At 56.6% G+C, this 22051-nt stretch overlaps 4 protein-coding genes across 4 annotated transcripts in view; 3 read left to right on the top strand and 1 right to left on the bottom strand.

Moving 5' to 3' along the window:
- Positions 1-3171, top strand: part of VSET3 (histone H3 methyltransferase) — a gene marked incomplete at both ends in the record, with an annotated part of 11443 nt that extends 8272 nt beyond the window's left edge. The window contains 5 exons of the mRNA XM_002952691.1: positions 75-348; positions 658-958; positions 2141-2176; positions 2585-2616; positions 3097-3171. Of these exons, the coding sequence (XP_002952737.1) occupies positions 75-348; positions 658-958; positions 2141-2176; positions 2585-2616; positions 3097-3171 (718 nt within the window). The remainder of the gene's footprint in view (positions 1-74; positions 349-657; positions 959-2140; positions 2177-2584; positions 2617-3096) is intronic.
- A 3352-nt stretch (positions 3172-6523) lies between these two features.
- On the bottom strand, positions 6524-9683 carry VOLCADRAFT_93417 (uncharacterized protein; the record flags this gene model as incomplete). Its single annotated transcript, XM_002952609.1, has 8 exons — positions 6524-6607; positions 6946-7007; positions 7403-7467; positions 7753-7805; positions 8446-8630; positions 9120-9197; positions 9334-9400; positions 9471-9683. The coding sequence occupies 8 exons, from the start codon at positions 9681-9683 to the stop codon at positions 6524-6526; spliced, it is 807 nt and encodes a 268-aa protein (XP_002952655.1).
- Positions 9684-10151: 468 nt separating this feature from the next.
- On the top strand, positions 10152-13363 carry VOLCADRAFT_105646 (uncharacterized protein; the record flags this gene model as incomplete). The annotated part of the gene is made up of 7 exons (XM_002952690.1): positions 10152-10266; positions 10330-10355; positions 10420-10596; positions 10798-10839; positions 11454-11592; positions 11953-11981; positions 13214-13363. The coding sequence occupies 7 exons, from the start codon at positions 10152-10154 to the stop codon at positions 13361-13363; spliced, it is 678 nt and encodes a 225-aa protein (XP_002952736.1).
- Positions 13364-15546: 2183 nt separating this feature from the next.
- The window catches only part of glgb4 (1,4-alpha-glucan branching enzyme II), a gene marked incomplete at both ends in the record, with an annotated part of 11839 nt that continues 5334 nt past the window's right edge, over positions 15547-22051 (top strand). Inside the window, 10 exons of the mRNA XM_002952689.1 lie at positions 15547-15625; positions 15832-15914; positions 16208-16338; positions 17173-17279; positions 18154-18241; positions 18548-18743; positions 19456-19527; positions 20564-20705; positions 21346-21480; positions 21844-21991. Coding sequence (XP_002952735.1) covers positions 15547-15625; positions 15832-15914; positions 16208-16338; positions 17173-17279; positions 18154-18241; positions 18548-18743; positions 19456-19527; positions 20564-20705; positions 21346-21480; positions 21844-21991 — 1181 coding nt within the window. The remainder of the gene's footprint in view (positions 15626-15831; positions 15915-16207; positions 16339-17172; positions 17280-18153; positions 18242-18547; positions 18744-19455; positions 19528-20563; positions 20706-21345; positions 21481-21843; positions 21992-22051) is intronic.

The raw sequence follows: 22051 nt of genomic DNA, 5'->3' as shown, positions 1-22051 counted from the left end.
ATTGCCGAGAAGGGTCTGGAAGCCGTCGAGCAAGAGATTCCCCTGCACAAGATCCCGCCCGTACTGCCCGTCAGCGTTATACGACAGCTGCAGGTCAATGCCGCGGCGGCGGCGCGAGCGCAACGCACTACCGGAGTAGCAGCAGCAGCAGCACCAGCGGGTGGTAATGGCGCTGACGTCGCCATTACCGCCGCCGCAGTGGCGCAGGCGGCGGCGGCGGCGGCTGACGTGCCCGTGGTTGCGACGGCAGGGCCCTCCGGGCGGCAAATGAGCGGCCCCGCGGCCAGCGGCGGCGGCGGCGGCACTCCCTCTAGGAGCTTTCAGGCTGCCGCCGCCAGCGCTGACGGGGTACTGCCCAGGGAGGCGGTGGCGGCGGCGGCGAGGGACCTGGTAGCGTCATGTACGGCTGTGGCATCTGGGATACCTGCCCTCCGTGGCGGCGGCGGCGGCGGCGGTTGCAGTGACAGCGACAGCGTGAACCTTGGCGGCGGCGGTGGCGGCGGCTCGGCACGCCCGTCCGGAAGCCGGGGCTCCGCCGCCGCCGTCGCCACCACCGCCACCACGGCGGCGGCGGCGGCGGACACGCCAATAGTCGCCAAAGCGGCGGCGGCGGCGACGGCAGCTGAAAACGACCCCGGCGCCTTTTACCTCCAACAGTTGTTCGCTCGGGATGAAGCACTTCCGCCGCGGTGGCAGCAGCAGCACGGCGACGGCGACGGCGGCGCCGCCACATCCGCCGCAGCAGCGGCGCTGCCGCCGCCTCAACAAGTGGCGCCGCGGACGGGGTTGGCGTCTGTGACGGCGTCAGTTGCGGGGGTGGAGTACGCACCCATCCTCGTACTGGACGCCCGGAGTATGGGCAACGTGGGCCGCTTCATCAACCACAGCTGCGACGGCAATCTGACCATCCAGGCGGTGTTTGCCGGGTCGCACCGCAACACGTTCTTGTACCACGTGGGTGAGTGGGCAGCCCTGTAGCCTTGTAGCCCAGTAGCAGTAGCAGTAGCAATACCAACAGCAGTACTAGTAGTAGTGGTGGTGGTGGTGGTGGTGACGGTGGCGGTGGTAGTAGTAGTAGTAGTTAGTAGTGGTAGTACGGCGGGTTTTGGGACTCTTGAGTCGGGGTGAGTGGGGGACTGAGCTGGGACCCCACGGTGCATGTATGTATGTATGTATGCATGCCGGGGTCATTATAGGTATATCAGAAAAAAATTCCGTCATGTATGTATGTTGTTACAGGGTGGTTAACTTCGCCAGCGGCCCCCTTTCCCGGGGCAGTCCCTGCTCTCCCCTGCTAGAGGGGCACCCTAATCCGTCACCCCATCCGACTTCAGAATGTATTCGTTGGGTTCGGCAACTCACCACCAGCATCAAACCAAATCTAGCGGATCAACGGCGCATCAACTTAGTTCCTGGTCAGCTCGCAAGTTGATATTATCACGTCCTACACCGTCCATATGATGGGGGGCCACCTCCCATTTCATCACTCCTCAATCACCCGAGGAGCTGGCAGGCGGATTTGAACCCGGGTCGACTGGATCGACTGGGAGCAGAAGTCAGGCCTTAACTTCTGCCAGCCGCCTGCCTAAACCTGTTAAGACCAGCAAAGCGCCGGACCCCCGTTGGGTCCTATTACTGTGGCTACCATTCACTGGTATATGAGTGTCGGTCATTTCCAACACCCCCCCGTGAGCGACACTCTCTCGCTACGGGCCTTCCCGTGCCTCATCCCGGTCTCCCATTCTCTGGGCAACAGCCAGTGGGTATCGATCCGGCGATCTCTCGGCAGCGCAATGCGCCATTCGGGGTTCATAACCTGTTAAGACCAGCAAAGCGCCGGACCCCCGTTGGGTCCTATTACTGTGGCTACCATTCACTGATATATGAGTGTCGGTCATTTCCATGTCATGTATGTATGTATGCGGTGGGGGGTTTGTACAGCTGGGGGCCGGGTGTAAGCAATTTTGAGAGGTGGTGGTTTGGAGCGGTGATGGTGGTGATGGCGGTGAGAGGGGCCCTTACACGGACGTGACCTTCAAACCGTGCTCGAACTCCCTCCCTTTCCCCCTTCCCCCTCCCCGCACCCCCGGGGTGAAACCCGCACGGCACGATGACGCGACACAACGTCCGGCACCCACAGGCCTGTACGCCTGTACGGACATTCCCCCAATGACGGGTGGGTGGGTGGGTGGGTGGGTGGGCGAGTGGGTGGGCGACGTCACCTGGTCACGGGTGTCGATATGGGGCTTGATGTGCGTTAACTAGGAGGAAAAACAGGAAGTACGGCAAAGGCAGATGACGATTTTTCGTCCACCGTGCCGCCGTGGTCAACCATGTCACGGCGGACTGGAGGGTCAGGGATGGACGTGTTTGGACGGAATGTACGGAGGGTCGGATGTACGGAACGGGCGGGCAGATGGCCGGAACCTTGTAGAGGGTTCCCACCCCCGAGAGGGGGATCACGTCTTGGGGGCTCCAGCCGGGAGCTGTTCATTCGTTACATGTCCCATCCCTTTTGCTGCTGCGACCTCTCCCCCCCTTGCCCCCTCTTCTCCCCCCTCTTCCCCCTCTTCCCCCCCCCCAGAGCTCACGTACAACTACGGTTACCACAGCCAGGTACGACAGGAGGGGGTCGTGTGGGTTAGAACCCCCGGGTTAGCAGCTGGGGGGTGCAGTGGCTGCAACGAAAACACGGAATGACGGATGTGGAGAAGGGCTCCGGAGCAACACAGCCACAGCAGCCTGTGGTTTCGGAGGATCCACCGAACGTGGTCGGGTTTTTTTCTGTTCTACCTGCGGCTGGGAGGGCGGTCCCCCCCCGTCCCCTCGTGATCCCCCCTCCCCCGGGGGCAAGGGGGGGGAGGCGGTGAAGGCAACTCAGGCAGCGCACCGATGGGAGTGAATGCCGGAATGGCTGCACGGCCTTTGTACGGCATGCAGAATTCTTCAACTGATTCTCCCCTGTCCCCGGGCGTCCATGCGTCCAGCTATCCTTCCCACTTGGTGGTGCAGTTCCCCCCCTTTTGAAGAGTCACCCCCCCCTTTAAGTCATTCCCCTCCCCCCTTTGATGCGATCTGGATCTGAACACCGCGCAGGCCAGCCGCGCTGTTCCGCAGTACGACATGAAGTGCGGCTGCGGCGCCCCCAACTGTGTTGGCCAGCTCATGTAACAAGGGCCCCCGGGGGGGGCGCCTTGGGGCCCGGGGGGCTCGGTTCGAGACTCAGCTCTGGGGACAGCGCACGGAGGCGGGGGGCGGGGAAGACTTATAACTGGTCTGTAACAGCCACCCTGATTTGATTGATTGGGGTAGGTTGGAGGTGGGGTTGTGATGCGGCCGCCGGCTACCCTCGCTTGAGATAGAGGGAGAGGGAGAGAGAGGACGCGGCCCTGACTTTACTTTTGAGTCATCCCGTCCCGTCCCATTGTGGCGCGAAAGAGTGTGTATGTGTAGTTGAAGTAGTTATTAACAAGCCGTTGTACGGCAGGACCGTTGCAGAGTTACCGAATGCCGTACACCTTGGCGGCACCTGCATTCGGTGTTCCTTTCCTCTCTACCAAACCCCCCGGAGTGTTGCATTCCTGCGGTGCGGTTTGCTGAAAAACAACTAGGGCTTCAGGGACCTTTTTTTCCTTTCTATAGCTGCAGAGGTTTCACAACCTGTTTTCCGCTTCGAGTTGCTTTCCGTGGTGAAGTTTTGATTTTTTGGGGGGGTGGGGATGGGGATGAGGATGGGGGGGAAAAGGAATCCGCCACGAGCGAAAACGAGGAGGTGGTGAGTTGGTTGTGGCTTTGGGGATTTTGGTTGGGAGTCTTAACTCACACAGCTTATGGTTTGGCGGCTTAGGACGGAGCGGTCATATAACTAGCAGTAAGAGTAACTCCGAATGCGGCAGTGGCTGGCAGTTGGGGTCATGGATGGCAGGGGCTGCAACGGCGAAGTAGGCGCCGAGAAAAGGGCCGCGGCGCGGCTGTGTGCTTGCCGGGGTGTGCTTGCCGGGGTGTGTGTGTGTATGTATGTGTGTGTGTTTTGACGGGTTGTTAATTAACGCAATGACTTCAACCGATGTGTGGAGTGGAGGACGAGAGCAGGACGTCAGGCCCAACGTTGTTGAAGACGGCCCCCCCCCCCGGGGTTTCGGGCGGTTGTATGGCTAAGAGGTAGGCCGTGGGGAGGAGCGTGGCCCTTCCCTCGATTGGCACTGTCCCTGTCCCCTGGGGGGTTTCAAACTTCGCGACGTCCCTCCTGTTGTTATTGTTGTTGTTGATGGGGGGTGTTACACTGTGGGCGGCTCGCCCGAGAAAGGACGAGCACCGGGGGCCCTGACCGGGGGCCGAAACACACCAGCGCAGGGCCGGGCGCGCGGCTCTACGTGTTGTTATTGCTGCTGCTGCTGCTGCTGCTGCTGCTGCTCTTACGGTATTTCTCCCGTCACAAGGCTACAGCTTATTAGACAAAGTACGTGCGTCGTCAAGTTACGCGGCCTTACGCGCAAATGCCCTAAAAAGCTGAGCACATTAGCACAGGCCCAGCCAGGCGCCCACGGCCGAGGGTGCGATTGTCTGCGTGAGCGTCAGCGAGCTGGCTAGCAGGCCCAGCAGAGCCTTATAAAGCAGTCTGCGGCTTTAGTCTGCGCTGCACTTAAACAGCGGAGAAATATAGGCACATGCTTACGCGGCTTGCTAACTGCCACTCGGCTCAACGGCCCTGTCAGGTACGCGGTCTGTAACTCTTATCTATACGTGGCCGAAAGACACGCTAAAACCAACACGCTATTCGTGTCGCACACGGGAACAGACAGCAACTGAAAGAATATAGCACAGCAGCTGCCTCGATCTGAGACAGCCGAGCTTGGACATCTGAGACAACCTCACAGCCACAATTGCAAAGCGAAGGCGACTCCAAAAGACATATAAGACTCCCAAACCCAAGAGTTAAAGATGCTGCCTAAAAGCCGCCCCGAAAGCTACACACCTACTCAAGGCCTTGGACGGGCACCTCCCTTGCTCTCCTGCTCAAGCGTGCCACAAAAACACGCGACCGTTTCCTGATCAGGAAACTCCGGGAAAAGTGTACCTTGCATCGCCAATGCACGCAAGCACTACGCTCGTCTGCTAGTATATGAAAACATACAGCGTAGCACCGTATAATGCAACTGAGCACGTAAGCAGGATCCATATAAGCCGTCTCCGCAGGTGGCTGCTGTGAGGGCTACAAATGTAGGAGCGCATAAGAATCAACTGTTTAGGTGTCCGGTCGGGCCCTGGGGGGTTCCTTGGGGGGGGATCTGTCGCACATGAGAGCATGCACGGCGAAGAGGAAAGTACGTCCAAGCACCACATTCAAGCAGCTGTGTGCGAGGAGCAACCAGGAGCTACGAGTTGCGTTTGAGTCGGGACAGCGCGGATTATACCGATCGCCGTCATCGTACCGTGCCATATGTATGTCGTACATATTCGCAACGTGTACATACATACAATGCATGCACACATTGGCTGCACCAGACCGTTAAAACGACAGGGGTCGTAACCTGCCTAGCTTCTTACGTTTGCTGAACCTTTTTACTGATATTGCTGATGTTCAGTTTGTGGATATACCGCAGCAAACTGCATTAAGTCGCTCACAAAAAGTTTTTGCTTCCAGCCGTGAAAGCTACAATTACTGAAGGCCAACAGGTCAGGGCAGCCAACCCAATCCGCGAATTACTTCTCAGTATGAGATGTGTGGTCCCTGGTCGGCCTTTCTCTACCCCCCACTCCGAAATCCTCTTGAACACTAAAAACATCACATCACCCGCAAACCCCCTTGACTGACAGAACAAAGCCCTAAACCCCCGAAAGGAGCGCGAGCGGCCCTGCACGCAGGGAAAAGAATGAACTGCGCGGCCATGCCTACGCAACAACAGGAAGCTTAGAGCAAAACCTGAAGCACACTAAAGCACGCTGCACTCCCTCACGCATACGCACATCCCACCAGTTCTCTAGACTCCGTCTGCGTGTTATAAAACAAACTCCAGCGCTCCCATCCGGCGATGCCACATCTTTCCAAAACCCTCAAACCCTTCACGTACCTATGTTCCATTCCACCGGGAATCCCTCCCTCCCTGGACCAAACCATGCTCAGCACGGGCACAGCACGCGCTCCCCCTGCGCACCAAGCCAAGTACATGTGGACATCACGGCGTCCCCCCCGTCGCCATCACAGTGTTCGTCCCCACCTCTCCCCTACCTCGCACGCAAAAGCCGATTGTTTCCTTTCCAACCCCTTTTCCAGCCCCCCATGCCATAGCCCACCCAAACGATAACGCCTCACGCATTCCGCAACTATTAGCTTCTGCTACTGGCCCCGCTGACCTGGAGGGTCTTCCAACGCACCGCAGCTACATCTACCGGTAACTTCAATTCCCCCCTCCTCCTCCTCCTCCCCTTCCTCCCCCAGGGCCCTTTTCGAGCGGTCAATCAACTCCCACCACTCCTGCTCCTCCTCCCCCTCCTGATCATGATCATGATCCTGCTCCTCCCCTTAGATATCCCTCTTGGCGATGCGCTCAGCGTGCTGCAGCAACGTCTTGCGCTGCGAGCGCAGGTCCGCAACTTGCGACGCGGCCTGCGCGGGTGTGTGATGCCAGCGGTCGGGAACATCCAATCACAATCCGGGTTGTGGGTTAGGAACGAACCCTTAGTAAGTCAGTTGATCAAAACGCGTCAGAGAGTAGCCTATCCACAGGTCCGCCGAGTCAAGAGTACCGGAGGCCCGACCCGCGGTGTGGTGGTGGTCAGGCAGCCCAGGGGATTTGGAAAAGGTCCTCGTCCCAAGTCTTGTGGGACCGAACAGTGGCCCTTCACTGGGGCCGCAGTAGCCGGCGGACTGCACGGATGCCAACACGGACAGGGCTACACAGGACTCTGCGTCGGCCCCCACTCTTCACCGCCCCGGCGCCCCACCTCGGCTCGGAGCTGCACCGCCTGGTCCAGCTTCCGGATGATACGCAGGTCCTCGAGCACACCTGCACACGCGCATAACGCAAAACCCACATCACACACAGCATTGTTATAACAGGGCAATAGATCACTCAGGGGGCTCATCAGCACGGCGCAAGCGAATTACGCCGCCAGCACGAATTCGACCCAGCAACAAACAAGACGCCGTAAATTGTCGGGTCATCAATCGGGTCGGAACCTAATGCTTAAGGTAAAGCAGGAAACCAGTAAAGGAGCAGCGGGGAACAAAGGCGGCAACCTGGTGGCAGCAACTCTACTTTATAAACTCCTCGGACGCAGCGGCGGGAGGGGGGGGGATAGGTAGACCCATGTAACGGCCAGACCAGACGGCAGAGTTTGGCGACACAGATCCGACTGGCCCTAGTCCTACTGCGTGTCATCTCAACCCTACCCCACCCACTTGCAGCCGCCCGCTCGCTCTTGCCCACCACTGATGCCAGCCGAGTCAACTCGTGCCGAGTAGCCCTAAAGACGCAAGACCGGGAAGAGGGAGCCGAATTAAATTGGGCAGCATTAAATTGGCGCGCCAGGGCAGCAAAGCCGGAGAAACAACCGGCGGCGCCCAACTTCGCCGCCGACGGACGGGCCATGTGAAGGAAGGGACGGGTCGGAGCAGGACGGCAGGCGATGTGAACAGCGCACAATGATGATGACGTGCCTTTTTGCGCTGCTTGCACCCCTTCGCCGGTCTGTTTTCGCGAGTGTCACGTCCCTTTCACCCGCCCACCCGCTGCTGGCCCACCCGCTCACTTGAGTTTCGCCCTGCCCCGGATGTACTCTTCTTCCGCCGCCACCAAGCGCTCCTGACGAGGGGCGAAGGAAAGTAGAGAGGAGAGGGGAGGAAGAAAGAGCAGCAATTTTGTACGCTGCGAGGAGAAAAAAATCTTATACTGATGTGCCCAGGTAAGGAGAGCAACAGCCGATTGGTCCAAAAGCACCACCGCGGCTGCCGGAGCCCGAGCAGTTCAAAGCGGTGTCGCAGCCCTGACCCAATTAGCTGCGGAACCGGGGAGAGGGACGAAGGAGATGACCGATCCGCTTTCCAGCAAGCGGCGCGATTCTTAGCCAGCAATCGGAAATGAGAGAAAAAAATCTTGAGGTTAGTGACTGCGAGGCTTCGAGCAGGCATTGCGACTGCGCTCTCGGGATGCTGCTTTTCCGTGTCAAAACACCTCGTCATTTACCCCCCACACGTTCTCCTTCCTCCCCCATGTCATGTCCGCCCCAGTGGCTCCCCCAATGCGTGGTCCTGTCCTGGCCTGTCCCAAGTTCTATCTCGTCCTCTCTCGGCTCCCCATCCCTGGAAGAACCCCTATCCCGCAACCCCTGGCAGCGCTTCTAATGACCCGACCGACCGACCTCTTCCCACCCCCTCAAGACCGGGCCCCTACCTTGCACCACATTCCTTACTCCCTCCGTTGGATCGAGACCCATTTCACCCACCAACCTATCGTTTTTCCGCCCCAAGCCCCAGCGGCCCCAAGCCAACACCTGCAGCTTCTTGGCCTCCGTGGAGTAGTCGGCCATCTTGACACGGAGCCCCTCCACCTTGCCTTCGCAGCCCTTCAGGATGTTGTCCGGACTGCGCAGCCGACCCAACGTGGCTCGGTACAGGAACCGACGAGTGACTGCGAATGATATTGATATTGGTTTGATTTGATTTCATTTGGTGGACTTTGGGGTTGCGTAAAGAAATGGGTTTTGTGCATTGGATTGCATTACTGCATTACGTTGGTTTTTGTTGGGAGTTGGGAAGCGGAAGAGCAGCGCTGCGACAGACACAAACACGGCGAGTTCTATAACACGCAGTCGTCAGCATCTAGAAAGGAGCGAGTCCACTGCACCGATCGGTGTGTGTGGGGGGGGGAATTGAAACGCGAAACTGCTACGCAATTTGTGTCGGCCTGTTCTTTGTTGGCCTTATCTTCAGGGGTAGGTCGGCACTTTGCGTGTGTGACGTCGCCGGTAACGGGTAGTGCTTCTCATGTGTACATGTTGTTGTGTTGGTGTTAAGATAATTAGCGGGGACGGGGGCAGGTGTGTGTAGAGAGCTGGAGAGGTGTGATGTGTTCTATGGGCGTAGGAATTGAAAGGGACACGTGTGCGCCGAGCCGTACCAGGCAGAAGCATAAGGCTCCCGGTGGTTAGGAGCGGGTAGGAAAGGTACGGGTTGCTCTGGACAAGCTCCAGGCCGCCTATGACGCATCCGGAAGGGAGGTAGGAAAGAGGCGTCAGGGGATAATGGTTGGGTCGGGTGAAATACGAAGTCAGGCAGGGGGTTCAAGAGTTCGGGTTGTGCTTTTCAGCGACAATCCCCAAGCCGGCACTTACACTTGATCTCGGCAATCGCTGCATCCTCAGCCCTTTTCAGCTGGCATAGGCCGTAGCCGATATAGCCCTGTTTGCCGGGTACGTGGCCAGCGGGTCATGACAGCGCCAACATGACTTTATTAGCCTTAGCTATCTACCTTTCCCTGATCTGCATACTGCTGTGTGACAGAAACTCCTTGCCGGACAAAGTCGGCGATTACGGCACCTCCGGCTACCAGCTGAGATGCCGCCTCCTTCAGAGCTGCGTCTGCCTGCTTTTGGATGTCAGATATGCTCTGCTCAGCAGCGTTTCTTAAAGCCTCTATAGTTGCAGACAACGAGGTCGCATTTCCGTCTGGCTTTCCAGCCATAGCAAAGCGTTCCGACAGGTCAAGCTTGTGCTTTGCCCGCAACTAGCTCAAATTAGGCACGTATGGGTCACAGTGATCTACCTACCACGGATCGGTGACTGACTGGATTCGTGCATGAATAAAAATGCACGTACAACCTGCACGGCGTTACAGCATTCCCAGCATGCTCGAGCCTACCAACGCGGACTAGTCAATTGGCATACCTGGTCTTATGAGGTCAAATGTAAGATCGCTTTAGGTCACATCCCTGCAACACTCTTAGTTCTTTGCGCAAGCGCATACTCTGCGTCAATTGCCGTCCTGCCCCTTGGTTCCGTAGCACCAGGGCTGACTTCCTTACCCAACGTGATGCCTTACATCTAAATAAATATAGACTCTAGCGCTTACACTGTTGCCGCCCGTCCGCTGGGCTACCAATAAAACCCCTCTTGTGACCTGCGTGCTTCCAAGATGTATACTAGGCCTAATATGACCGGAACGGTAGCGCAGCGGATAGCTGCTGCTGCACCGTTGGCGTTATTTCTTGCTGTAATCGGGTTCGCCTCGTGGGCTGGTCGGGATCAGTTGAAAGCTGCCGTTGAGGGTAAGTTTCGCATAATCCTCCTCTATGATGCTTAAGTACATCCTCATTTTTTCGGTTGCGCAGCATCTGGAGCTTTCGTCGCCGCACAGGTGCGGATTCCGACGTCCCGTTTCGTAGTCGTTGCGCTCCACTCACTCACTTCTCGCTGTGCAGTTTGGTCAAGGCAGACCTGTGCAACCCTCTGTTGATCAAAAAGCGACGCCGGTGAAAGGACCCACGAGCACAGGAAAAGCTGCTGCCGGCGCAGCTATAGGACCTGGTGCTGGCACGTCATCTGAAGTAACCCAAAGGGTTATCGTTGAGATCGAAGATAAGGGACGCAAATTGCAGGCAAGTCGTAGGGTTTGGCATCCCAGCGACCGAACAAACCCCCGTGTACGATGACCGAGGTGGCAAATGCACCCCATGATTTCAGGAAGCATGCCCTGCACAGCACGCTGTCCCACCGTACCGAATCCATCGGAGCGATGCCTCTGCTGCTTCATCGTATTGCGCTTCGGGTTAAAAGCTGTCCTACCCACTGGCCCGCAGATCTTGGACGTTCCCATTCCGGAGGACTGCTATCCGCAACAGGTCAGCAGTAGATAGCTGTGGGATTGGGTTCCAGGCTCGTAGCCTCAGCTGCTGGCACATGCAGCTTGCCATTGCTTTTTCCGTGGGACGCGCACATTAACTCAGACGCTTCATCATGGCGAGGGACAGCAACCCGGCCCCATGCATAGCTGCCTATGGGGCCCCATTCGACTGGCTTCCTAGCCGGCCTTTGGCGCCAGAGCCCACTGTCAGAGAGTTGGAAAGCTACCCATTAGAGTTGGAAAGCTACCCATTAGAGTTGGAAAGCTAACCATACGGGTTGCTTCATGTCCGTGACCGATGGATGTGCATGGCTAGGTGTGTGAATGGCATGCAGCGGACGTATCTCGGTCGCCAGCACCTCTTACCTCCGGGCGCATGTGGTTTGCCGCCGCACCGGTGCCATGCTGCGCTGTCGCTATGCACCTGGGTCGCGCCTAGGAGGTCGTCCCATGATCAGTAAACCATGTTCCGGGACGGACCGAACCCTGGCTTCAGCACTCCTACAAGCGCCGTGTAATGTAGCTTCCAGGGATTGGGGAGCCATCGCTCTCTGGGCTATGTCCAAAACGTACCCATGTTGAGGCGCTGCGTCCTTTTGTCGGAAACCCCAGCACACAGATTATGCCGGTGACGCGGTGGTGTGGGGCCTCGGCCACAAGAGGGCATCAGCAGCTGAGTGTTGCCAGGCCTGCAGAGACCACCAGCTGAAGGCCGGGGGCAACATGCCTTGCAACATCTGGGTCTGGTGCGGTGAGTCTCGAGCCTCGGCTGCTGTCATGCTGCCTAAATGCATGTATACATCACCGGTCGGGGCAGACTGGGCGTTCAACAAGCACTTGAATGCGGTGTGTCGTGTGCGTGTTTGTGTGTGTGTGTGGGTGGGATGGGGGTTGGGGGATGGGACGGGCATCGCGACGCTGTGATCCTCTGCGAGCAGCGTGCCACGCTAGCGTGTGGGTCCTTCGGTGTGCGCTGTCTGTCATGAGAAGCCCTATTGGTTTTTGCGGAGTTTGCTTCAAGAGGTTTGGTGAGTAGGGCAACTATGCATGTGGCTATCCATCCCGCAGACGACCCGATGCGCGCTGTGACTGCCCTTTTCTATACGTGCAGGTGATCCTAGCGGGATTTGCTGGACCATGGTGAGCTTAGTGGGCTCTGGTTCAGTGGGTAGCGCGTCTGGTGGTGTGGCTGGGGATGCTAGAGGGTCCTTGGAAATGCGTAAAGTATGATGTTGCTTTTCCGTGTTGGCTAGGTGGTTGTGTGCTGGCCAGGTTGAGGAGGGTAGGGATTCAGCAAAATTGAATGGCCCTTCGCCACATGGGATCCTCAGAAAGGGATCACCTCCGATGTACCATACTGCCAAAGAGAGCCGAAGGGGCCAGTGGCTAGAGCATTGGTCCAACCTGTGGACCAAACGAAGAGTAACGGAAAGGCTGCTGGGAGGGCTCCAATGAACGAGAGACACTTTCTCGTACCCCAACACTTCTTGTTAGGTACTCAGGTAGCATTGCACAACCACCAAGGAATCGCCACCGCCACCACCACCGCCACCATCACCGCCACCATCACCGCCACCATCACCGCCACCATCACCGCCACTACCACCGCCTCCTTAAGGATTAAGGCTGTCCTTGAGAGCTTGCCAACCTTGTTGCCATGTCTGGGCGGGAGTTGTTTCGGGCGGTAGGGCGGTGGTGGTTGGGTTGCGGTGCACTGTGTGCTCCGCCCCTTCCGCGACCAGCTGCGACGTTTTGCACCTCTGCCCTCTGCCATCTGCTTTTCTTCCCTCAAAAGGACATCCACAACCACACGACTGGGGACTGTTGGTTGAAGCATCAGGCGAAGTGGGACAACAACCCAGATCGATCTAAATCAAACCTGGTATGTCAATGGGATCTCGGGCTGGGAAGGGAAGGGCCCTGGTTGACGGGTGCTGTAGCGGGGTGGTGCGATGTCGCGCGGACAGTCTTCTGCGACGGGTGTATACCCACACCTGCAAAAATGGTATGCCGGATTTAAGCAGAGGAGGTCGTCATGCAAGCGGGGTTGGAGTCAGCAACTGTCAGCAAAGGATGAAGGGGATCACCCGGGCCCGGGTGGCATCCACGGTGAGATTTTCGCATGCCAGGCCATCCACCTGGCAACGCCTATGCACCGCCCTGCTCGCCATTGCAAGTCGAGAAAGAAACCACCGTCTGCTTGGATGCACGGCTGCTTGGGGGCATGGGCAGGTGTTGTTGCTTGCAATATCTTTACGTGCGTAAAGATGTTGCGTAAAGATGTTGCGTAAAGATGTTGCGTTAGGTGTTGATTGCTGCATGGGTAAAAGCCGCACTCTGACGTTTGCACTTGACAACTGGCGCCGGCCCAGGAGATCAACCACCAAGGCGCCTTTTCTGCGGATTTCCGTGCGGTGCATCGAACTGCCCCCGAATTCGTACCCTGGGTGGCGGGTGTCGTACCCGTCAAGGCCAAGACAGCTGCAACAGCTCGGCGGCGCCTGCGGACGACAGGCGCCTAATGCATCTCGTGGCGGCGCACTAGCCGCCGATGGGGACCGCGTCGTGCGGCGTCTGAAGCCGTCGCTATAGAATGTGGTGACGACGAACCTCTCAGCGTTGACATGCACAGTGATTGGGACAGCGCAGCAATGTGCCGAAGTATACACAGAATATTATACAACAGATGTGACGAAACTGTTTTGTTACACGAGTCGACATTTTTTGACAGATCAAGTTATCAACCGCTCTCCGCGAGTCGCAGAGTGCCACCTCAAGTGCTCTACTATGGGCTGGTGCGGTCCCTGTACGGTACTTGTCCCTGTACGGTCTATCATCATCACGCGATCCTGATTCGCGATTGAGGAAATTCCGGCAAGGGAGATTGTGAAGGCATTTCATCGTACCTCTATCATGGAAATTTGGTTGCGTGCGCGTTCTTGCGGGAATTAGCACCTTCTGGGGAGTGGCATCTTTGACCCCGTGATTTTGCGACATTGACGGCGTGATCCTTGAGTAGTGTGTGCATCGTGTGCATGAATACAGTAATTTCGTGTGTTATCAAGGTGACGGTGTTGCCTTCAGTATTTGGGCGTGGGTAGAAAATGTTTTTGTTGCAGTGTACAGGGGGCATGGCTTTTGCTCTATGGCAGACGTTGTGAGCTGCAACATGTCCCTGCTGCGAAGTGCGAGGCAACGGATGATGCGGTGTTTAGCCCGTGTTGTGTATTGAGTGACCAGGGCTCACCGCATCTATTACTGCGTCAAGTATTCTAATGAGCTGTGCGACCTAGAGCTGTATACACATGCATAGGAGTGCAGTAGCCCAGGAAACGTAGATTGATGACGGCATGTGGCGCGCAAGGCGACGATTAAATCCAGCCTAATGCCATGTTTTTTGTATGGGGCGTTTAGGCCCATGCGGGCAAGGGCCTTGATCTTACAGCCTTGGACTTGGACCATCGGGTCATCAGAAAGTGGCTTCGTTGTCCATTCGGGAAACAGACTACCATGCCTAGTCACTGGTGGATGCCCAGTGCCATGCTGGTATAACGAGTGTAATAACCTTTGATGAATCACCATACTAGTATGCGTAGCTGCAACTTAGTATGCAAGAATGACGTGCACAGATTCGCGTGTAGAAGTCCAAAAGTGGCTGATTGTGTACCTGCCAAGCTCTTGCATTGTAACTTCTCAGCATGCAGGATACATTCTTGATTATACGGCTCATATCATAGGGAATACTATACGCTCCTCAACCAACAGAATTTTATTTGTGGTACGGCGCGAACTGCGGCCGTTGAAGAAGATAAAGTCCTCAGGGCTGAAGATTTGATGCCAACTCAACGCTAGCTGGCGCGTTGAGAAGATTGTTATATACTTTATCAGGAAATTATTCTAAGATAAGAGCTACAGTTCATTGCTCAATTGCTGCCCTCGTCGGGTGGCTCGGCGCCCAAACGAGGCGACCCTGCCTGGTGCTGTCAACATCGCGTTGTGAAATTGAAAATGCAGCTCGGAAAGCTTCAAACTGGAAGCAGGCCCCATGCAGGAGGCATCGCGCCCAAGGCGCGTCGTGGTAAGGGTGTTCGAGTGCTTGGGATCTCGTTGCGTTCGAGGGTGTTGACGGACAGCAATCCATCGCAGGGGTTGTGCCTAGAACTGTGGCCGCAACAGCTGCTCCGGGCGAGAAGCTGTCAGCGTTGGAGCTCCTGCGCCGTGAGAACGAACTACTGCGACAAACCCTTGATGTCGCTAACGTCCCCATCGATAGCATCGCGGAGGCACCCGCTACTGGTGCAGCGGTAGCAAATTTGACCAGCAAGTCAGTTCAGGAGGTGGCGCTGGGAAGCGATGCCGGTGTCGGGTTGAGCCTTCTTGACGAGCTGGGCGGTGTGGTGACTATGCTCGAGCGCCCTGAGGAGTATTGGAGCCCTAGTGTTGAAGTTCCAGACAACATGGAGTATGTTGATGAATATGGGCCTATCTCGCCGATCCCCAACCACGATGGGACGATGTGCTTTAAGTGGGATAACACACTCTGGTCTGCGGCCGAGCATTTTAAGGTTTGTTTGCCACCGTCTGTTACCAAATAAATTTGTTCGAGCTCTTATTTATGCTTGAAGGGTCGTTCTCCATATTTTGCAAGTTGTCGAACCCGGTAACTTTCCTTGCATACTAACCCGCCGACATTAACGGTATCGCACAGTACCGGTGGAACGTTTTCAAGAACATCCGCAGCGCCATCGACCAGAACGAGGGCGGCTTTGAGAAGTTTACAGAGGGTATGCATCTGAACGCGTGTGGGATACATTAGTTCAAAAGTACCATCCATAGCTTATTAACCTATTCGGTGCGTGTCTGGATTTTATCCAAACTTGGCCGTGCGGATCCGATAGGGTTGTACGGCCATTTAACTGGGTTTCGGGGCCGAACTTCCCGCACCATCTTCACACACCCCTTATTAGCATCCCGCTTCTTATTTTCTCAGGTTATAAATACTACGGCTTCAACCGCGGGGAGTGCAACGGCCAAACCGGTATTTGGTACCGCGAGTGGGCTCCGGGAGCCAAGGTACGAATGCCTGGTAGTGCAGATTGACAATTGGGATTTAGGACGGGACGAAGATGATGAAGATGATGATGATGATGAGTAATGCCTTCCCAAAGGAAACAGTACTTACCCAAAGTAAAACCCAGAGACGTTCCCCCAACCACTTCCTTTCCTCTTCCCGTTTCGCTGCTTTCATCGTTTCATTTCTTTCCGCATTTAGTCTCATCTCTCCGTTCCCGTTCCTCATTATAATTTTGCACCTTCCCCGCTGCCAATACTTCTTTCACTCTGTCTGCCTGTCTGTCGTCTGTCAGGCTCTGGCTCTGGTTGGTGATTTCAATAACTGGACCCCGGCTGACAGCCACTGGGCCTTTAAGAACCAGTTCGGCACCTGGGAGCTCTTCCTGCCGGATATGCCGGACGGCACTCCCGCCATCCCGCACAGGTGGGACGGGTGGGGGAGTTGGCGGATAGGGGCTTGTGGGGAGGGGGTCATTGGTAGGTGGGGGACGATGAAGATGACTTTTATGGGATTCTCCTCTCGGGAAAGAACAAGAAGGGGAAGTCATCCCGGGCAACGAGCTGCTCAGCACTGCTGCAGTGGGGCCTTGAAGGGAAACGAAACTTGATATGGAACTTGATGTGGAACTTTGCACATGCACGACCTTGGATTCACTTGTGAAAGAGACATGAGGGGGGTTTGGCGGCGTGGGTCGACCTTCTCGGGGGCTTTACGGAGGGGAAGGGCGTCGCAGCAGGGGGGGTAGCTGTGGTCGGGGGTTTCGGAGCTGGGAGTTGAGTTGCGGCCGGTGCAGCGGACGAGACTGATATACAATCACAGGCTATATGGTGAATGTCTTGGTGACTTTTTTCTCTTGGGTCCGGAGGGCTTAGAATATCCTGGTCTCGGCCGTACGCAGCCCCTTGGGCCCCCCGCCCCCGCGCAGCTTTTCCAGCCATAATCATTTTTCCGCTCTCCTGGCATCCCTCTCCCGCCCTCCATTTGGCTCTCCTGGCATCCCTCTCTTCCCTCCGCAGTTGACACATTGATGGACATCGGGCAGTAGTTTTGGCAGAAAGGATGCGTCTCTGCACCCAACATTCAGCATATATTTCCTCCCCCCGTTCCCCCTCCCCTGCCCTGGCAGCAGCTTCAATCGTGTGTGGTTCGTCTTTCCCCCCTTCCCCCTTCCCTTCCCTCCCTGCCCCCGGTTCAGTTCTGATTTCCTCCCCTTGCGTATGATTCCCTGCCCTGCCCCCGTCCACGTCGCGGCCGCAGGACCAAGGTGAAGTGTCGTTTGGAGACTGCTGACGGCCACTGGATGGACAAGATCCCCGCCTGGATCAAGTGGGCCACCCAGGAGTGGAACGAGATCCTCTTTAACGGTAAGAGAAGAAAAAAAGAAGTTAAGGGGAAAGGTGAAAAAAAAGAGCGCGGAGGCGCGGAGAGCTCCAAAGGGGGGGGAGAAGCAGGAGCGACCCTGTCTTGCTGTCCTCCCAGCCACCATCCCGCCCCTTCCACCACCTCAATTTCCCCTCAGTCTTCCCTTTCGCAAACGTTTCTTTAACTCAGAGCTGTGCGCAGTGGATACACCAGGAGAGCGCGCTTTTTAAAAAGTCTGATACATTGCATATGAGTAGCTTAGCCATGCGAGCTAATCTGTGGCCGGACTTCATAGAGTCGAAATGGGGAAACGCGTCGAAGTATTGGTAGTGGTAGTGGCGCACAGTGTTTTGATACATGTCCGCGTGCGGTGCAGCACGTGCGCACACCGAGATGCGCCACACCTAGTGGTGGTGTGCGGTGCCGGCAAAACACACGTGCAGGGCTGTTTACCCGGGGCTAGGCTGCGAGGGGCGAGGGATAGACCTACCGACTGTGTCCTTGGGCCTTGTTCACCCCTGGGCTGGGTTCCGCCCTCTCACCCCCCCTCTACATGGTGGTGTGCGTTCCCGATTGTAGGTTCCCGATAGATAATAAGATCCCCAGTCCAAAAACAAAATCTCCGTTAGCCAAATGGGCGGGTTGGTTGCTCTTCGCGGACTTGCGGTGGTGGCTTCCGTGTGTAGGTTAGCGGTGCTATGAATCTGGTGCTGTATGTATGTATGTATGTATGTATGCGTGTATGTATGGGTGTATGTGTATGCGAGTGAATGAGTCAATGTATTCGGGTGTGTCTGGTAGGTACATGTGTCTGTGTCCATGATGTTCATGTTCGTTATGTTTTGATGTTATCACGGTCGTCGTGATGTGCCGCAGGTGTGCACTGGGACCCCCCGGAGAAGGGCGCCCCGGGCGAGGTGGCGGAGAACAAGGCATACACCTTCAAGTACCCCCGTCCGCCCAAGTAGGGTTTGGGGCGGGGGTGGGATGGGGGTTGGGGGGAAAAGGGGTGAAAGGGAGTCCGGAGAGTTTGGGGACGTTTTACGCGGTATGGGAGGGCTTCTTTGGAGGTTGTGACTGCGCGTAGGGAGGGGGCGGGAAGGGCAGGGGGAGGGATTTCAAATATTCGGATTGTGGATTGGATTATATGGGTATATATGTATTAATCCTTCGAATACGTACATCCTATGGACGCCATTATACCTCCACGCAACCTCTTCCGTGTGTCCCCTACTCCCGTATTCGAATCCAACCCTCTTGTGTGCTCCAGGCCCCGCGCTCTGCGTATTTACGAGTGCCACGTGGGCATGAGCAGTCAGGAGCCCAAGGTGAACAGCTACCTGGAGTTCCGGAAGGACGTGTTGCCGCGCATCAGGGCGCTGGGCTACAACGCCATTCAGATCATGGCCATCCAGGAGCACAGCTACTACGGCTCCTTCGGATACCACGTCACCAACTTCTTTGGGGTGGGTTGGCGGGGGAATGTGGATGGGGGGACGTGGAAGGGGGAGGGGAGGGGAGGGGAGGGGAAGCGGGGGACGTGGAAGGGGAGGGGAGGGGGGGATACAGGGGGTGAGAGGGGGGATGTGGAGGGGGGGAACCTTGTCGGACACTGCAGGCGGGTGAGTGAGAGGTAAGGGAGGGGAGGGGAGGCGGGGGAGGGCAACGAGGCAGATGGAAAGATGGTGACGAGATTCTGGAGAATGTCTCTGCATGCGTGTGTGTGTGCGTGTGTATGTGTATGTGCATCTTTGTGTGTGTCGGTGTGTATGGCCACGGTAGTGTGGAGGGTCTGTCCTTCCGAGACCGACTATTATCTCTTAACGGAGCGGTCCCGCAGTTCGGGAGGAGGGGAGGAGAGGGAGGACGGCTCTTGCGATTGTTTGTTAGTGCAACGCGACCATGTCCTCATATTCGTAAACGCGCGGCCTTGTGAAGGTGTGTATATATGTATGTATGCAACACATACATGTATATATGTATGTATGCAACACATACATGTATATATGTATGTATGTATATATGCAATGTGCGTTGACAAATGTCGTACCTGCCAGGAACCCCACACCCAGTTGCGGTAGTCCATTTCCAACTCTCCTCATATCCACCACTCCTCCCCCGCGGCGTCGTCGTACGCACCCATACACACACACGAACGTGCACACGCTCTTGCCTCAGGTCAGCAGCCGTTGCGGTACACCCGATGAGCTCAAGGCGCTGGTGGATGAGGCTCACCGCATGGGTCTCGTGGTGGGTACGGCGGGCGAGGGGAGGGGGGAGGGAGGGAGGGTGTGTGCACGTGTGTTTTTGGGGCAAGTCTGGCGGCGGGGGGAGGGAGAAAAAAGGGAAAAGGTTACATGCAAAAGTAAACAGGTCAAAGGAACCAGCTGGAATTGGAGGGCCGCCTGGGAGCGGGGGAAGACGGGGGCGCAGTGAGACACATCGAAGGCGTGGTTGGGTGTTGCTTTTCAAGGTTTACAGTGCCGAAGCTCAAAAGAGCCGAGCCGAGCTCAACCCTAGGCGGGAAGCTAGACGGTATACATAAAACACAAACGGCGACGTGTGTGCGTGTGTATGCGTGCGCGCGCATGTTACACCTCCAGGTTGCGTTACCCAGATGGAGAGGTGTGTAACCTAGGGGCCCATACACGAGCCAGCAGAGGCTCCTAAGAGCCTCAGAAATGGCATGAAGGGTCATTACATGAAATATCGTCATCTGGGTGCCTAATGACTAGTTCAGTCAAGGATGGGGCGGATGAGGGGGGGTGAGGGCGGACTGGGAACGTCCCCCATTTGAAGCCCTCTCCGAGGGGGCTTTGTTGCGTTCGCGGGCTGCTGCACGACCGTGTCGGGGGTACGGGTACTGCTCGGGGGGAAAGCTGCGCCCCTGGAGCAATGATGTCTGTAGGGTTTGGGGCCCCGGAGGGTACGACAAAGCACAGACGATTTGCGAGAAGGAAAGCCATAAACGGATACCTCAAGATATCCGTGGCCTGGTTTGGGGCAGTTTGAAGTCGCTGCGGTCTTCAGTCACCGGACGGGAGGGACGGATGGGCGACGAGCAGTCGCGGCTCTGGTAGTGTCACTTTCGCTGTTTTAATCCTTCGCTTCGCTTTGTTTTGTTTTGTTTTGTTTTTGCCGTTGGAGTTGGCGGTGCCCCCTCCCATTCATTCTTTTCGTTGCGTACACGTCCCACTTGAGCCATGCTTGCACACTCCTACCCCTCCAACCACCTACCCCCTCCCAACCACCCCTCGACCGCCTCCCTGCCTCTCCTGTGCCTCAGGTGCTGATGGACATCGTGCACAGCCACGCCTCCAAGAACACCAACGACGGTATCAACATGTTCGACGGCACCGACGGAATGTACTTCCACGGCGGCCCGCGGGGCAACCACTGGATGTGGGACAGCCGCTGCTTCAACTACGGTACGGCAAGAGGAGGGGGCGGGGGGGGGGGGGAAAGGGGAGGGGAGGGGGGAAGAAGAACCACGAACGAGTGAAGCTGAGGTAGAGGGGGGAAGGGACCGCGTGCGTGTGTTTTTGTGTGTGTATATATATCACTGCCATCGGAGATGCTGCATGGATCCCAGGTGAAAGGACCTGCCGTACGCCTGCTGCCTGCTACACCCCGCGGGGGCATGAGGAGGGGTGTGGGGGAACTGCTCGAGGGGGGGCCCATCTGTTGACTCTTCCCACTTGGAGCTGGTTCGGTCAGCCAGATCTGTGTGTATGTGTATGTATGTATGTATGTGTGTGTGTGTGTGTGTGTGGAGTAATGGAGACATGGCAGCACGAGAGAGATTGTGGAAGAAAGAGGATGTATCCATCCTAGGAAGGGGTTTTGAAGTGGAAGATGTGAAAAAGGTGCCCAGCTCCTTAATTACAGTCCGTTTTGTTGAATACGCAACAAATTTTAACTCTGATTACATTACGCCTGATGAACCTCTTCCCCCCCCACCCACCCCCTATGCTTGCCGTGTCATGCTGTGTTGTGTCATGCCATATGTCCAACATTACATTACATGCCATATGTCCAATCTGTGTCATCCATCATATGCCCGATTAGGCAACTGGGAGACAATGCGCTTCCTGCTGTCCAACGCCCGCTGGTGGATGGACGAATACAAGTTTGACGGATACCGTTTCGACGGCGTCACGTCCATGATGTACCACCATCACGGCCTGTCGTACACGTTCACCGGTATGTACGGTAATGGAACTCCAGGGGTTGTCACACGGTTAATGTTTAGTGTTGCCGATCTGAGCCACAGGGCTTGTGAGGGCAGGTGGCTTTTTCAGCTCAATGACGGGCGGAGTCAACCCGCAAGTCGCGGCCTCCTGTGCGCACGTGCTCGAAAACACACACACATACACACACACGCAAACTGGACTAAGGATCTCTCTTCCAAACCTTTACTTCCGTACAACCCATCGCTGTGATTCTCATCACGGCGCAGGTTGTTAAACCAGTCTTCTCTCACTTCACCGCCGTTTCAACCACTCCCCGTACACCTTTCCCCGCCGAACACACCCGGATCCCGTACCCACCCACCCACCTACTCAGGCAACTACGGCGAGTACTTCGGCATGAACACGGACGTCGACGCGGTGGTTTATCTGATGCTGGTGAACAACCTGCTTCACGACATGTTCCCCAGCTGCATCAGCATTGGGGAGGACGTGTCCGGCATGCCTTCCTTCTGCCGGCCATGGTAAGGGAGGGAGGGGGATGGAGGGGAGAGGGAGGAGGGTGGGGCACTGGTGAGAAAGTG

The sequence above is a fragment of the Volvox carteri genome (genome assembly GCF_000143455.1).
Source record: "Volvox carteri f. nagariensis unplaced genomic scaffold VOLCAscaffold_31, whole genome shotgun sequence".
NCBI classification, from domain to species: Eukaryota; Viridiplantae; Chlorophyta; class Chlorophyceae; order Chlamydomonadales; family Volvocaceae; genus Volvox; species Volvox carteri.
The sequence above is the reverse complement of the archived record's forward strand: the minus strand, read 5'-3'. Positions and strand labels throughout refer to the sequence as shown.